General features: G+C 36.1%; 1 protein-coding gene across 20 annotated transcripts in view; it reads left to right on the top strand.

Moving 5' to 3' along the window:
- KCNT2 (potassium sodium-activated channel subfamily T member 2) overlaps positions 1-17738 on the top strand; it is a 430036-nt gene that overhangs the window by 347948 nt on the left and 64350 nt on the right. For all 20 annotated transcript variants that reach the window (XM_078355173.1, XM_078355170.1, XM_078355168.1 and 17 more), the window contains 2 exons: positions 180-314; positions 11233-11344. In XM_078355173.1, the coding sequence (XP_078211299.1) occupies positions 180-314; positions 11233-11344 (247 nt within the window). The remainder of the gene's footprint in view (positions 1-179; positions 315-11232; positions 11345-17738) is intronic.

Raw genomic sequence — 17738 nt, 5'->3', positions numbered from 1 at the left:
AAAATTATTTTATATAAGTAGATAATATTGTATTATTATTCAGCTACCTGTGCACACTCTGTAAAAGCCACCGCTAAAGGCAACTTATGTAAGCACAGGGGATAGTACAAGATTTTAGCACTGATTGTAACGTTGTGATTTATTTAATGTTCATTTTTCTCTGTTGATTTTTACCAAAGCCTAGATGACTTACTCAGGTGTGGAGTGACCTTTGCTGCCAACATGGTGGTTGTGGACAAAGAGAGCACCATGAGTGCCGAAGAAGACTACATGGCAGATGCCAAAACCATTGTGAATGTGCAGACTCTCTTCAGGTAAGTGGCTGAATCATCCAACCTTGCCACTTGTTTCGTGCTAAACATTGGTAAAATATTTGACACTGACACTGTGTGAGGAATGAACATGAGACACACTGACTTTATGTTTCTTTTTTTTTTTTTTTCCACAAAATAAATGCTTATTGAGCATGTCATGTGTGACTGGCACTGCATAAAGTTAATTTTTTAACACCAGATCAGTAATGCTCCTCATAAAATAAATTGAATGCTCTATCTGTTTTCTCAGATAGTTTAACAGTAACAAAACTCTTGAAGATCGTGCGTACTAGTAGTCTTGTCTAGTTATGTCATAACTAGAGTTATGACAAGCAGTCCACGTTCTCATATTGGTATTATGCCTAGCAATGGCCAAATATTTGTGTTTACATAATGGATAGCTAGGACTGAACGACTGCACAGCTGTGAACAGGTAATTTACCCTTGTTAGGAGCAAAATTGTGACATCATTTTTACTATTTTCCTGTGTTTTGTTAATTAAATGTACCCATTGAATTTGATTCATTGGATTTGATTTCATGGAGATATGAATCCCCATTATGGTTGTCTTTGGGTAACAGTAAATAATTCCAACCAGAGAAAGGTGCATGCTGTAAGTAAGGTCAGTCTCATCTGTCAGTCAAGACATCTGTGTTGCTTGGAAGGATTCTAAATTCATCTGAATATTTAAATATCAAAAAGATCTTTTTTTTCAGTTGTATGAATTTTGCAGAAACCTAAAGAAAGTATGTGAGTTACCAAATTACAGAGGTAAATGAAACAATCTCAATTTTCTCATCGTCCATGTTCATTCCACTTTCATATTGTAGCAAAGCATATCTTGAGATTAATTATTTTTCTTTCTTGTTTGAGTTCAAAATTCAAAGGAGCTACCCTAGATGTGTGTACCAGTCAAGTTGCCTATTTTTGGTAAATTACTTTGGTAAATTTCTTAGATAAATTATTTTCCTTCTCTGCATCTCAGTGTATTAATCACAATATTATTAAAGATTTAGAAATACAGAATGCCTTACTTAGCACATGGCTAGTTGTTTTTAATTACTTAATAAATATTAGCTATTAATGTTACTAGCAGTATAATTACCACTTCCAGGTGGCAGAATGAAAAAGCCATAGACCTTGGACTGTATAGCAGCAAACTTTATCTGGCACAACCTAGAGGCTCCAGCAGACACTTTGTGACCTTCTAACCTCATTAAGATTCAGTTTTTCTCGTCTATAAAATGCTGCAGGAAATAACCCACCTTGCAGTGTCAATGTAAAGATCAGAGATTGGTTATTTAAAGAATCTGTCAAAGCACCTGGAAAATCTACCGTGAATTTGCATAAGAACCTCTTGTTCCAGAAGAAGAAATAAACACTTTAAAGTTATTATAATGCGGCATTCACTTAGAATGTAGCTAACTAGGTGACTAGTGAGCTGTATTAAACAGTACATTTTTAAAAGACAGTAGATAGAACTTGTTTAAAATATTACAAATACATTCACAATTTTTTTCTCTAGAGAATATAAAAGGAAATTACAAGGTAGACTATTAATGCAAGGATGAGATTTATAGCCAGTGAGTAGGGTAAAAATCATGTGATTCCTTGTTTTTTTTTAATTTCATGCTTGGCAAAAGCTAGTTATATAAAAGGAGAGGATTCTAGGTCTTTTTAATTAAACATGCTATTTAAACTTTCAGTTTACCATGAGTTTTATTTCTATTATGGTGACATTTCTATTGATTTAACTTTTATTATATATTCTCTGGATGAATTATTTTGATTCAAAATAATAATAAATCCTTATCTTACTGAGAGGTTCGAAGGCCATAATTAGTCATTTAAAACAACTCACCAGAGTAATTATGGACAGATACATACATGGCAACTAACTGTGTGCAAAGGCTAAGCTTCTCTGAGTGTCTTGCTGAAGATGTGATTACCACTTGCTGAATGAATGAATGGATGGATGGATGGATGGATGGATGAATTAATTAATAACTTTGGATACCTTAACTATTAGGCTTATCTGTCTTCAGCAGTATATTTTTAAAGTTAATACAGTTCTTATGTAGAATGAATAGTTTCAAGCAGAATTTTTCAAAAGAATTGTTAAAAACCCAAATTGCAAAGAAATTACCTCTGTTCTTTCCTTTCTTATACCCTGTGATGACATTACTATTATTTCTCCAAGTATATAACAGTAGTTTTTTAGGAAACAAAATTTATGAAACCTTATTTGTGTTGTACGCTTCTAATCTATGTGTGCTAAGCTAGGCTAGTTTTATATGATAAAAAACACAGGCATTTGGAGGTTTCTATGATATAGGAATATCACTTACACAGATAAATGACCAAAATCACACAGAGTTGGGAGTTGCATTTTATAGTTATAGTCAATTATCATCCTCCAGATGACTCTTCTGCATTCCTTGAAGATTTTAGTTCTATTATAATTATTGATGATTTCAATCTTACATAGATGACCCATTGAATATATGACCTTCACCACCCGTTCTCATGGTCATAGTCTAAATCTTGAGCTATGAATAATTTTACACTCCACATTCTCAGTTTACAGCATTCAACACTCCGAGTAGTGCTCCTCATTTTCTATCTAATGTCTTCTCATATCCCCAACTCTTAATAATCATTTGACCACATTAGAACCTGTCATCCACTGATCCGACTACCTTTTTACTTACCCGAGTCACCTGAGGGCTTTTTCCTTTCCTTACCCAGATTCGAGTCTGTGATCAATTGTGATCATCACTGCTTCACTGAAACCCTCATGGATAATTACTGATTATCTACTACACATAACACTGATCTCAACTCTGTCCCTTTTCCCTCTTCCTCCTACTCCCAGTTTTCTCTCCTTTTAGGTTCTCTACCCACCACCTTGCATGAAATTCCTTAGAGGCAGATGACAGCATTCCAGAGGTAGGATCCAGTTACCCTCATCAGTAAGCATCAGACAACTAGAAATCCAATCACAATGGCTGGATATCAGAGTATTTAGGATTAAAGCTTTGGGCCCCATCCCTAAGAGAACTAAATTCTTATGCATTAATTATGCATGAGTGAATAGTATCTTTAAAATATTTCAACTAATCCTTATATCTTAAAGAACACCATTAGTATTCTCAATCAAGAGTCAATTTCTAAGGGCTGATTAGTAAGGCCTATGACACTGATAGAAGTACAGATAACGGAAGTAATGCCTTGTCAACTGTCAGATTATAAACCAAAGTGGGCTGCTTAGGTGATGACCTAGAATGCTAGCTGCACCTGGTGTTTAACTTAAACCAATGCGTGCACCTATCACATTCTTTATTTTGAAGTGTTTAGAAAAGTAAATTACAGACATCATGAGAGTCCTAGAATGACCAAGACAGGCCTTTTTAAAAAAAATATAGGTTTTTTTGGTAAGTTCCGGGATACATGTGCAGAACGTGCAGGTTTGTTACATAGGTATACACATATAGACAGGACTTTTATTTATCACTTACCCTGATTTGTTCCTTCTGTCATAATGAGTTTGTTTGTTTGTTTGTTTTTTGGGAGAGGGGGCGCTCTTAGTAGGCCTTTATAGCAGCAAATTTCCTCTGGGACGACCTCTAATCCAGAGGCGATTTCCTGGAAGAATAGCGTATCTCCACTCCTCTGCTCAGAAAAATCTCCTTGAATCCTAAGCAATTGGCTCAGCACCTCCCAGACACCATTTCTGCATATCAAAGACAATAAGGAGAATTTTTTTTTTTTTTAAGATGGAGTTTTGTTCTTGTCCAGGCTGGAGTTCAATGGTACAATCTGGACTCACCACAACCTCCGTCTCCCGGGTTCAAGTGATTCTCCTGCCTCAGCCTCTCAAGTAGCTGGGACTACAGGCACGCACCACCATGCCCAGCTAATTTTGTATTTTTAGTAGAGACAAGGTATCTCCATGTTGGTAAGGCTGGCCTCAAGAGCCACCGTGCTTGGTGCTCCCTTTGAGCTTTTTGCACATGATCATGATATCCACCTTTCTGGAACTTAATTTTCCTTCCTGTACATGGAACCATGCCATTGTGGTTCTCCTCCTGACTTTTGCTTTGCTTACTCTCCAGGCTTTGGTGAATGCACTTATTCGTGTCCTTACACCTTGCTGCAGGTTATTCTATGTTAAGTTCTTCCTCTCAAGTTCATACTTAATATGTTAGGCATATGCTGGTACAGATTCCCCTCCCCTCCCCTCCCCTCCCCTCCCCTCCCCTCCCCTCCCCTCCCCTCCCCTCCCCTCCCCTCTGCTCCCCTCCCCTCCCCTCCCCTCCCTTCCCTTCCCCTCCCCTCCCTTCCCCTCCCCTCCTCCCTTTTTCTTTAGTCAAGAAAAACAAGAAAACTTTCTCTAGGAGTTGGAAAACAAAAGTCTCTCTGAAGAGCACACAGAATAATGTTTAGTGCAGAATGGGTGCAGAAATTGTATGGTAAAAGTCCCGGAGTGACCTAGTTGAGAAGTTCCCCTTGATTGATTTTGTTTTAATACAAAGATTTTTGGTTGCTGCTTTTGCTTTTGTTTTCTAAACTTAAGCTGAACATACTTGTAAGATGAAGAACAATGTCAATGGAAACACTGAAACAAGTCATGGATTTGTCGTCTGTTTGGAAAAGAGCAAATCCTGCATTAAATCTGTAATAGGACAGGATGACTTCTGTGGCCATGCCTGCAATTTGTTAATGTATTATGCTTGGCCCCCAGGTTTACGGAGCATCTACTAAGTGTCAGGACTATACAGGTTGCTGTGGCTGCAGTGATGAACAAGGTGGACATAGCTGGGGGTCTTAGAATGCTAATAGTCTAGCAGGGAAGTTATTTAAAATTTTAACTACAGAATTGTAGCTTTGGCAACTGTTGGGGAAAATATGTAGAATTGTACATAGACCCAGATAACAGGAATATTTGCTCTAGTCTCATGTGTCAGGTAATGTCTTCCTGAGGAATTGATAATCTTTTACCTGAAAAGTGGAGAGAGACTAAATGGGCAAAAGGATGGGTAGAGCACTGTATATGGGGGCAGCATATATGAAGCTCTGAGATCCTGATAGTGACCAATCAAGGACTTAGAGCACAGCAAGAGGAACACTGGTGTGAGGAGGTTGAAATGGAATTCAGAAGCCGTATTTTCATGGCTTTGTAAAGTATGTACATAAGTTGGTCTGAATTTTAAGAATAACAGGAAATAACTGAAGGACAGAGAAAGTTTAAAAGATAACTGGGGTACAATGTAGAGAATTGTTTCAGGAAGAGAAAGAGTGGGTGTGAGCAGACCAGTTAAGAGACTTCTACATTGCCAGGATAATAAGAGCATAGAAGGGCCAGTTTTGTTTGTTTTTGTTTTTGTTTTTTTTTTTAAAGAAAATATTGTCTTTAGATTGGCAAAAGTAGCCAAAATTTTACTAAGGAAATAACACGTACATGCATATGAAAAATGACACATTTCAAAATAATATAACCGTAAATATAAGTAAATAATTTAAAATACTCAACATTGACAAATATAAGAGTGATACCTTTATATAGTGAAAACTACTTTTAATGTTTAGATTGGCTGTGGTTTTCATGGATAAGATTTTTGAATGCAGAAGAGTCCTGATATTTATCATACTGTCATTTATGACTAACTCGGACTTCCTGAAGTATTGTAAAATTATTTATGAAAGATTACATACATTTATATTTGTTTTACTATTAATAGTCAATTGCAGTCCAAAAATCCCAATTAGTGTTTTATGTGTATTTAAATGTGTCGTATACCTATATATTAATGTATAACCCTGTTACTTAAAAACATTATTTCCAGTATCCAGTATCATGGCAAATCAGAATTTATTGTGTAACATGTAGCTCAGTAAGTAATTTTGAATAAAGTGTCATAAACATTTTCCAGATTGTATGTTTATGTTTGTGTGTTTTGCTGTATGATGCAAATACAGCTAGTTTCAGAGTTCCCCCAGTAGCCTGTGAAATAGAATATATGGTATGTTTTTCATCCTAATGTTGGTTAATAAAAATATTTATTGAATAAATTAATGCTGGCAGAGAATTCTTTCATGGATATCTTACATATCTAGACAATTATATTTGCATCACTGAGTCAGAACACAAAGTACTTGTATAAAGTTTTAAAATAGAACAAACTGTATATGTTTTTTAATTACAGTATTGCTCTATTATGTTTTTAGTGCCCAGGAAAAGGAGACTTATTATGTCATTTTAATTCTAAAATGTTCTATGTGCAAACTATATTTAGCTCATTTTAAGACCCAGAAATAGATTTACAGTATTGGTGTTTCAAAGGAACCTAAATAAATCTATTAGACAACCAAATTTGTAAATATAATGTGTTATAACTGAATACAAGTAACAGTCTGTGGATATAAAGGGCATTACCATACAGTGTTTCATTATATAAGTATTAGTTCTAGATTTTTCACTAGGTGGCAGGCTTAGCTAATACATTCAGTTTCTCAGTTCAAAATAACATAAATGTTATAGGTTAATTTATGTAGAACAGAAATGGCAGCACATCACAAAAATTATGTTGTTCTATTTAATTTCAACCCAGAAGTCACTCAAATACAATGACTGGGTCATTCTATCATGTTTTCACTTACTCTTGTTAAGACCCCAAGTATTTCTAGCTACATACATGTGTATACTTCTATTTGATAAAATGTGTTATAAAAGGATGATATGCAGAACAATCTAAATAACCAAGAACTTTATTCAAAGTGAGAATACTGATTTGTATTAAAGATAAAAACAATATATTTATTTTTTTGAGACTGAGTCTCGCTTTCTTGCCCAGGCTGGAGTGCAGTGGCATGGTCTTGGCTCACTGCAACCTCTACCTATTGGGTTCAAGCAATTCTCCTGCCTCAGCCTCCCAAGTAGCTGGGATTACAGGTGTGTGCAACCACGCCTGGCAAATTTTTGTATTTTTAGTAGAGATGGGTTTTCACATGTTGGTCAGGCTGGTCTTGAACTCCTGATCTTGTGATCCACCAGCTTGGCCTCCCAAAGTGCTGGGATTAAAGGAGTGAGTCACTGTGCCTGGCCAAAAACCATGTTTCTAAGGGAAATAAAAATGTTCCAAAAGTAAAACACGATTTTCATTAGTTCGTAGCTACATTTTCCTCATAAATTTCATCTCTAGCCTTGTATCTATCTCAACACTGTCCTAAATGTTCTTCATAAGCTATCCATTCACTAATGTTTTAATGCTACTTAATCTAGGAGTGTTCAGTCAGCCACAATTTATCACCCCTAGAAAAATACGTATGTCCTTATAATTTGTGAATGTTTATTGTTTCATTTATTATATTATACTGTTTAAAGTCAGGAATCTTACTTGATGTGTTTATCTCCTAAAGACCGGAACTTTCTAATAGTAAAAACTTGATAATTATTTGTTAAGGCTAAGTGGATTTATAAATAATATTTATAAAATATTTTTAAAAGAGTGGATCTTTAATATATGAAATACCAATCTGTCACTACCTATTGTTAATAATTTATTTTATTTGGATCATCTGTGTTTTCTTACATTGGTCTACCTTCCTCTTTATTATAATGGTGAGGGGAAGCTTCAGAACCTAATGCTGTGGTGCAACCCAGGCTCTACCACCTGCTAGAATGTTACCTTGAACATATTATTTTGTCTCTTTGTGCCTCAGTTTCCTCATCTTTAAACTAATAATTGGAGGTAAATCATAGAGTAGTTTTCTGCAATTTGAAGAGGTAATGTGACTCTCTTGATTTCTAATATGAGTTGGAAACTATTGAGATCCACAGAAGTCAGGCAGCTAGAGATAAAAATATTAGGCAGGGGGATGTGACTTTGGTAGAGGCCTAAGTGGGCTTTTCAAATTCACCCTTGAGAACCGTGGTCAAGAGCAATACTGGACAACCACAAGACTCGCCCTGCAGGGCTTACCTCTCCTCAATGCTTGGCACAGACCACTTCACATCTAAAGATACTGAAAAGATAGAGTAAGGGTGGTGCCACACACCCTCAGCTTTTCCTAGGGAAGGAGAGAGTACAGATGGAAACACAAAATGAGAGGGCTTCTGCCTGATGTGAAGATTACATGAGTTAACACATAGACAACTCTTGGAATAGTGATTTATAATTATTGTTTATGCACCTGTGTTATCCACCAAAGTGGAAAAAAAAGCAAAAGACGAAGAGGAGAAACTTAGATTAGTTAATTTTTCTTTTTAAAGTTCAGTGCATGACTATAGGATTTATTGTCAGCATGAGTCTATAAGGCTTTGTGTTCATTGATTCATTTTTGTCCCACTTTTCATTTTATTTTCTATTTCCACAGATGATTGAATTTTGTCTGTGACAACCATATTATGGTGAATATCTTCAGTGACATTGTTATTTTAAAATATTTCTTAAATAAATACTTTGAAACTCCCAGATGGTATGAGATTTGGCAGTTGGTGGCATTTCCCAGGCCTACCAGATGGAGTGTGCCAACCCAAAAGTCAATTGACATATTTTTCCATCAGGCCACTTTTCTAATTTTTAAAGAGTTTTTGAGAAAATAACTTTTTATTTATTGAATATACTATCATGGGTGACTTTTGAGTGAGAATAGAGCTGCTAAAACAAAATCATGTGAAATATTGGTAATACAGTGTTTCTACATAAGCTAATCTATTTAAATTCAGTACCCTCTTCATCAAGATTTCATCTCAAATGCACAAACATGAATTGAGAAACTGTTTAACAACAATTTACTAATTAAAGGAATATAAGGTCGTAAGCACTGAGAGGGAAACCTTGCCTTTCTAGATGTTGTGATCTACTAGAAAAGCTAAGGCGTGAATAAAACCAACCAGAAGGCTGTAGAGGCCAACAGGTATTATAATCAATAAATCAAATAGTTGGGAGCCACAGTGCAGAGGATTATTCTGGCTTTAAAAAATTTTTAAGTTTCATCTTGATTGGATTTGAGAGCCACTTAAAATATCGGTTGTGAATTCATAATATAGAGATTCAGGAGAAAATTAAACAGAAAAGAAATGGTATTTCAGGTATAAATAACATGAAAAAAAGAAAAAAGTTAAGAAAATAGTAATAACGTTGTTACTAAAAGACAGGACCTTTTGTGTGTAGCCACTAGCTTCATGCTTTGCTGCATCCTTTCTCTGCAGAATCTGATATTTAGAGTTTCTGGAATGAATTTAAGGTCACAGATTTATTGAGAAAGTTATCAGTTGCACAAATAAAATTACTATATTTTTAACATTAAAAGTCAGCAAAAGAAATTATATCCTGGTTGTTGTTTTGCTGATATTATTTCAATAACAATTATTAAAATTTACCTAAATCAAGAACTATGATAGTATTTATTCTCAAAGTAGAGATTAAGCCATATAATACTGGCTCTATTTCTTACTTTTATTAAAAGATTTCACAGAATACCCGATAATATCCTAGCTCTCAAAGGCCTTAATTAGGCAAGGCCCAGTTAGTCCATTTGGGCTAATGGACAAGAGGATGTCTAAGTTTCACTGATAACTCTGCAAAAAAACACAGTGTTAGTGTCTTAACTGGAATGGTGACTAAAGCTCAATGGAAACAAACCTGAGAGGCAGATAATCAGAAGCCTGGGCTGAAGGCTAAGAAAGGCCCTGTAGGCGGTAGGGAAGGCCTACTCTCCTCAGTAGGAGGGAGCAGTCCTGACACTTCATCCATCAGCCTTCCTTCCAGAGTTAGACCTGAGGAAAGGTAAAAACTCATCTGCAGTGCTGGGGTTCAGGGACAGGGCTCCCATTTTAAATGAAGCATTACCACATCAAGCACTCGGGCACATGGAAGTAACAGCACCCACATGACCAAATGAGCATAAATTGAGAACAGCAGGAGCTGATTTGTTCCTGAGCCCCACAAACAGGCTGTTTATATTCTGCATATTTATAGTGAGTCTGCTCCCTGAGTTCTAGGTATGGATTCAACCTAGTGATTGGAATTTTAAGTGGTTGTAACTTAGTTTAAAGACATATCATACATATGGAAAACAAAGCTGATTATCACAGAAGTGGATGCCACAGACAATACCAAAATATTTAAACAAGTCAAGCAATCAGGCATGCATAGATATCAGGTAAGGATCAGATCATCAACAACAGCAAAAAGAAAAAGCATTTATTGTTGTATTATCCTGCACCTTTTCTCTGGGGAAGGAAATCTTGTGTGAGCCTGCATGTATGTGTGCACATTTTGGTATATATTTGAGGGAGTGTCAAATGGGAAGAAAGTTCATGTGAAGCCATGGGCCCTCTGAAAAAATTCTCAGGATACTCTGGAGAACACTATCGATGCTTTAGCTTGGCCCCAATTCATTACAATGAAATTTTATATAAATCATTTCCTCACCTCAGAAGTTTGTTGTAGCAAGATCTGACATTTAAAAACAGCATGCTATGAGAATGAAAGCCATAGGACGTGAAAGAGCTCACATAATAGACAAGAAGCTCATTATGTGAAATTTTTGCCAATCAGCATATTTATCTTTATAAATTTCTGTTTCAGTGCCATCCACAAAGTAACCTTGTAACTTCTTAAATCAGCTTTATGAGTTTCTCTTCTATGCTATCCCATAATTGTAAAGAGAAAATGTCTAATAAAAGCCAAATTACTGAATTTATTTTTCTTATTGTGTTAAAATATTTTTGAGGAAATGGTGTTTCATTTTTTCCAGCGTTGTACAGATTTTATGTGGCATTGTCTACTGTTGTAATTGGATATACTTTTTTGCCTAAGGCTAGGAATTACTCACTCATAAATATGTTGTTATATAAAAAAAATACAATATTGGATTGTTAGTGTAATACAATTGTTCTTTTGAAATGTAGGTTGTTTTCCAGTCTCAGTATTATCACAGAGCTTACTCACCCAGCCAACATGAGATTCATGCAATTCAGAGCCAAAGACTGTTACTCTCTTGCTCTTTCAAAACTGGAAAAGGTAAGACCTGACATTATCAAGTAAATTAGATTTAACCGTCTTTATTCAAAAATAATTATGTAAATATGTAAATAGAAATCCCATGAGACAGTAAAAGTAAAATGCTATTTTGAATTCCTATATCGGAGATGAAATTCTAGTTTATGATTATTTAAAAATGTGAAATTGATAGATTTGAACAATTTATATCACAGGGAAATATGATGGAGATATTTTGTTCTATTATTATTAAGTATATATTAAAAACGTGATTCGTGAAAGAATTAAATGCAATAGAAATATCTATACTCACTTATAATGTCAAGTATATTGATAATATTACAAATAATTTGCTATGTCATGAAATCTGTCTTTACATAGGGCTTTGCAGTTTCCAAAAATCCTTAATGTCTTAGAAAACTATAGACTTTGTTGAAAGCTGGCTTCCCACATATCACCAACATAACCTGCGGTAGAGCTAAGTTTATCGCTTACCTCGGTAAGGGGGACTGCCTCAATAGAGCTTTGGCAAGGTCTCAGAGGGAGGAAAACCAGGTCAAAATTTACTGAGATTTGGAATTTAATTTAATGATGATATTTCAAAACAGGGACTTGATTGGGATTGGAAAGAGATCTGGATAATGCTAATAGAGACAATGGAATTCCAAAGTAATATTATATTGTCAGAAAGATTTGGTTTCCATTTTCAGTATATAGGCTTGGTGCGGATGTAGATGGTTTTTGCACTCAGCTTTAACTTACTATTAAATAGTAGTGTACTGGCAGAATTAGATGTGAAAGAAAAAAAAAGACCCAATCTTGTACATGTAAAATGTGTTGACCTGGGTGTGGTGCTTCATGTCTGTAATCAGAATGACATGGGAGATTGAGACAGGAGGATCCCTTGAGCCCAGGAGTTGGAGACCGCAGTGAGCTATGATCATGACACTGCACTCCAACCTGGGTGGCAGAGTGAGATATTGTCTCTAAAAGTAAATAAATAAGGAAAATGTTAAATCTAGGCTGTTTTCATTTCTTAGAACAATATAACAGGTAGAGAAAATGATGCCTTATTTTTTTGATTAGTTATTGCTTTTGATTACCAATTATGACCAACCAGATGCTGTCCTAATTCCTGGGGAACGTATTCTTGAGTAAGGTTATGTCTGTACCCTCATCTATTGATTTCTCCAAAGCTAGTCACACATGGAATGTTTATAGAGCCTTACCCTGCTTTTTTATGGCCATAGGGAAATTGTTGTGCAGTGCTTCCAGATGTGGAAACTGAGATTGAGACTAGAAAGATAATTCTTCCAAGATTACAGAGCTCCCAGTTCAATTCAGTAAGGGAAATGTAAGGCCATTGACTTTCAAGACAGAAAATTACCACTATGCCATATCACTTCAACAACATACAAAAAGATGGCAAGCAGGGCTAAATTGATTCAGACTCAAAAGCAAACCAAATAATTAGAAATCCAGCAGAAATCGTGCTGGCATGATGTAGGACAGCCTCTTTAATGGCGAGTGAGGTAGAATTACCCCGTGATGAAGCAGCCAGGCTCTGCAGTCAGATTGGTCCAATTTGCCGCTACTTTTGAGGAATGAAAACTGGATAAATTATTTCATAGCCTTGGGGTTCTTATGTGGAAAATAGTGGTAGAAGCTATTTTAAATAGTAGGGTCATTATAAAGATTATAGTACATAATCTATGCAAAACTCTTAGCCCTGCATTTGACATATAATTAGTATTCAAATAAATGGTACTAAAAACAGAATTAGACATTTTATGTTTGTTGATATTGTCACTAACAAACATTTCATTCTGTGTATTCAAGTTGTTCACAAGTCAGTTGATGTAGCAAGGTCATAATTGTAGAAGGTTTTTCAGTATTTGTTAGCATCTGTGTTGACATGGTTGTGTGCTTATTGCATTAGAGAAAAAGAAGAAAAATATGAGGTATATATGCCAATTACAGATATCTCTTTATCCAAAGAAAAAAATAAAAATGTATTTGCGGCAAATAAGAAGGTACAATTTAGAACCAACCAGGTATCTAGGCTAAACTCCCAAAGAGAGAGACACAAGTTGCCTTCTTCCTTGATGTTCACATTTCAAAAAGGTAGCCCGAAAGCCCACGAGAAAGACATTCCTGGAATGCAAAACTGGCTAGAGGTTTATTCAGGTTTTCAGAGATTTGCATCCATTTTAGTGACAGAGAAAGGATTTTCAGTTACAAGTTTTTGACAGCAAAAGGATTTACAATTACAAGTTTTCTAAACAAGATGTTCCAAGGAAAAGGAAAGGGACTTTTGTCATCAGGGTAATTTTTTTTTTTAAGATTTGTATTTGACTTTACCTCTTTTAGATTTTTTTCCCAAGAAGAAAAAAGAAAATACATCAACATTTTTCCAAATTATTCATGGATAGAAAGGCTGGAGAAAGTAGAATTGAAATCAATAGTTTGAATGTTGAAAGCTGTGGAAAATTCTTTGATCCACTTGTTACCATATTATGTCAAAGTTAGGGTATTAGAAACTTAAAAATTTAAAAACATAGAAACTTTGTAGACTTTTATACTCTAGTGGGTTGAATTATGTACTCCGTCATGCCCCATCTAAAAAAAAAGATGTGTTTAGACATGTGGTCTTTAGAGAGGTAGTCAGCTTCAAAGAAGACCATAGGGTGGTTTCTAGTTTGTGGCTCACTGACATTTTTGTAAAAGGGGCGAATTTAGAGACAGAGACAGACACACCTTAAAGGAAGGCAACGTGAAGGGAAACAGAAGATAGTCCCCTTTTAGCCAAGGAGAAAGGCCTGGAACAGACCTTTCATTTACAGTCCTCAGAAGGAACCAACCTTGACAACATCTTTATTTCAGATGTCTAGTCTCTGCAACTATAACACAAGACATTTGTAATGTTTATGACACCCAGTCAATAGAACTTTGTTATGGCAGCTCTATCAAACTAATAATGTGCCATGAATGATATGTTAACTCTTCAAATCAAGGATTTTAAAAAATCATTAATGTTTACTGATATGACAGCTAACATAGTATTTAATCATCTTTCCAATTTGTATTCTGGGTGCAAGGAGATTTTTAGGATTAGAAAACTGATCTCTATTTCCAATATTTAAATAATCAGTAGCATTTTTCTATAGTTACTGTTGGCTGAGGCATACATGGATTTTTATTCTTCCAAACATAATTATGAATATTGTTTCCATCTATCTGTAAGTAGATGCCCTTGCACCCTCACAGGTGAAACCTTCACCTTTAGAAACACAACTAAGATTTTAAATCACGGCTTGACATGGTGGCTCACACCTATAATCTCAGCACTTTGGGAGGCTGAGGTCAGTGGATCACTTGAGGTCAGGAATTCAAGACCAGCATGGCCAACATGGTGAAACGCCATCTCTACTAATAATACAAAAACTACCTGGGCCTGGTGGCACACACGTGTAATCCCAGCTACTTAGGAGCCTGGGGCATGAGAATTGCTTGGACCTGGGAGGCAGACATTGTAGTGAGCCATGATCACACCATTGCACTCCAGCCTGGGAGACAGAGAGAGACTCTGTCTCAAGGAAAATAAAATTAAATAAATAAATAAATAAATAAAATCAGAAATAAACACCAGCTTGGCTGCTTACATACTTTATTTGCTACTAAGTGGTCTTCATTCATGTTTAAGAAGTGATAGGATTTATAGGGATAGGTGTGGAATGTTAAACTATATTATTCCCAATTGCTTTCCTTCATGATGATTAAGCTTTGATGTTTTTCTGTAGACCTTGCATTCTAATAAATGTTAATATATGATTTCCATTGGTATCAGAAATAATACTCTACAGATTTTCTGAAAGTACCTATTTAGTTAGTAAAGAATATCCACTATAGGGGATATAGAGGTGAAGATAAAATTTTCCCTTTGCCCTTCGAAGGTTTGCTGAAACTCACAGAAGGCAGATGAAGAGGAGAAATGGCATGCCAATTTATTAGCATGCCTGTGGGAGAATCACCAAGTGATTGCCCCACCATGCAAAGGGGTTCACGTGGTTACATACTTCCTTCCTAGGGGAAAGGGAGGTGGGAGGTATGAGTGATTTGGGAGGACACAGTTAATGATCTTCAGGGGAATTCAGTGGACTTGAAGAACATATAATATGGCTTGGGACAAAATCTGTTGGGCCCACAGAGCAGACAATGGTTTTTGACAAAAGTCTGCTCAGGTGTGTTGACAGACTTCAGTCTTGCTCCCTATGATGGGAGTTCAGTTAATGAAAACTCAAGGAAGTGACCAGAAGTAATTGTTTTCTTTGGCAGGTCTGGACTTTAGGCTAATAAGGGAACTTCAGAGAACAACTTCTTCCTTTACTTTGGGAGAGAAAGGATTGAGAGGAGGTTGTAGGGAGGTGGGGAGTCAGAGAGGCTTCTTCTGTTCAGCATGTCAAGGCACTGAACTCCAACAGGGAGAAAAAAATTCTCACCCATTGCAGAGGCCCCTATAACAGAAGACAGATTAACAAGAGAAAAAAAATAACAAATTTATTGAATATAAATTTTATGTGACACGTATCTTAAGAAATAAAGACTCAAAGACACAGAGAAATCTGTATTTATATGCTTAGGAGTGGAAGCTGTATAGAGTTATGATTGGCCAAAGGGGGTATCATGGTAATAAATTAGGGAGGCGACTTAGCAAGGACTGGTTTTTCAAATTCCTCTTGGCATCTCTATGTCTTAAGGCATGAGGACATTGTCTTCCTCTGAGAACAGGGAGAACCCCTCTGGAATCAGGATCTTATGTTCTACTTTCAGTGTAAGGTCAGCTGAGATTTATGGCCTGCTTCAGGGAAGAAGGGGTAAGAGAAGGTTAGAGTGTCCTTTGTGCTGCTGCTGTTTTCTCACCTGTCAAGTTGGCATATTTTGGAGTAGCATGTCCTGAATTCCGTCATCACAACACTGTCTTTCAATGACAAATGAAAAGAGCTAAAAAGGTGGAAGGAGAACTAGTTAATACGTGAACAATGTTGTGAAGTTCATTGATTATTCCTTTCTATCTTGAGAAACCCTTTTCTACTGTTTTCTGTGGTCTCTGTCTTTCCACCCAGCTTCTTCCTAAGCCATAGTTACCTATGTCACTTCAGAAATACACACTCCTTGCAGCCTGTATAATTTTTGTAGCCTGCTACTTGCTTACACAAGTTTGAGGAAGTTTGAAGATTTTTATGCCTATGAAAGCTTGCAAAGATTAAACATTTTTCAGACCATAATGCTGATTTCTCTGAAAAAGTTGATAAACTTATTATACCCTTACCCCCATTCAGTTTTATGCCCAGGCATATACCCAAAGTTTCCTCCAAAACAAGTTTACAAATTCTTCATTTCTTTGCTTTCACAACCCATGCATTTCTCTGATTTTTATAGAAATACCTTCCAGTTATTGAAACAGAGGTTTGTGTAGAACTTTGTTTTATGTTTGTTTTGTTTTTAGAGACAGAGTTTCTCTCCTGTTGCACAGGCTGGACCACAATGGCGTGATCTCAGCTCACTGCAACCTGGGCCTCCTGGGTGCAAGTGATTTTTCTGCCTCAGCCTCCCAAGTAGCTGGGACTACAGGTGTGCACCACCACACCCAGCTATTTTTTGTATTTTTAGTAGAGACGGGTTTCACCATGTTGACCAGGCTGGTCTTGAACTTCTGACCTCAGGTGATCCACTCACCTCAGCCCCCAAAGTGCTGGGGTTTACAGATATGAGCCACCACGCCCAGCCGAACTTCGTTGTTTAAAGTCTTTTCATTTTTTTTCATTCAGATTTGTCTCCTATTCTGTGGAAATCCAGAAGCTGACACTTTAAAAATCTGGCAGATTCTTAATCCCAGTTTCCTATTTCCTTTCATCTCTGCTTGAAACTAATTGCCTTAGCTTCTGGCTTTCAAGTAATGTTCAATTAAATGCAGCAAGTAACAGTAGACATATACCAACAGTAAATTGATGAACATTTTCATGAGCCAGCACTGGGAGTGGCACATAGCACTTTCATTGGTATGAACTGCCTGGAACTTAATCACATAGCCACACCTAACTTGAGGGAGCCTGGGAAATGTAGTCTGATGATATGCATAGGAAGAATAGGGCAGTGGATTTTTGTGAAGAGTCAATATTCTCTGTTAGATACAATACATCACACTTAATTTCTTCAAATATGAAGAATCTATGAAAACATTTCGTAAACATCGTGCTTTACTTTTTATTTGCCTTTTATATTTTTAAATTGATATACTATAGTTGTACATATTTTGGGATATTTTAACACAGGCATACAATGTGTAATGATTAATGAGGGTAACTAGGATATTCTTCACTTCAAACATTTGTTTTTTCTTTGTATTGGGAACATT

Source organism: Callithrix jacchus, chromosome 18 (genome assembly GCF_049354715.1).
Source record: "Callithrix jacchus isolate 240 chromosome 18, calJac240_pri, whole genome shotgun sequence".
NCBI lineage: Eukaryota > Metazoa > Chordata > Mammalia > Primates > Cebidae > Callithrix > Callithrix jacchus.
This window is presented reverse-complemented; position numbering and strand designations above follow the sequence as displayed.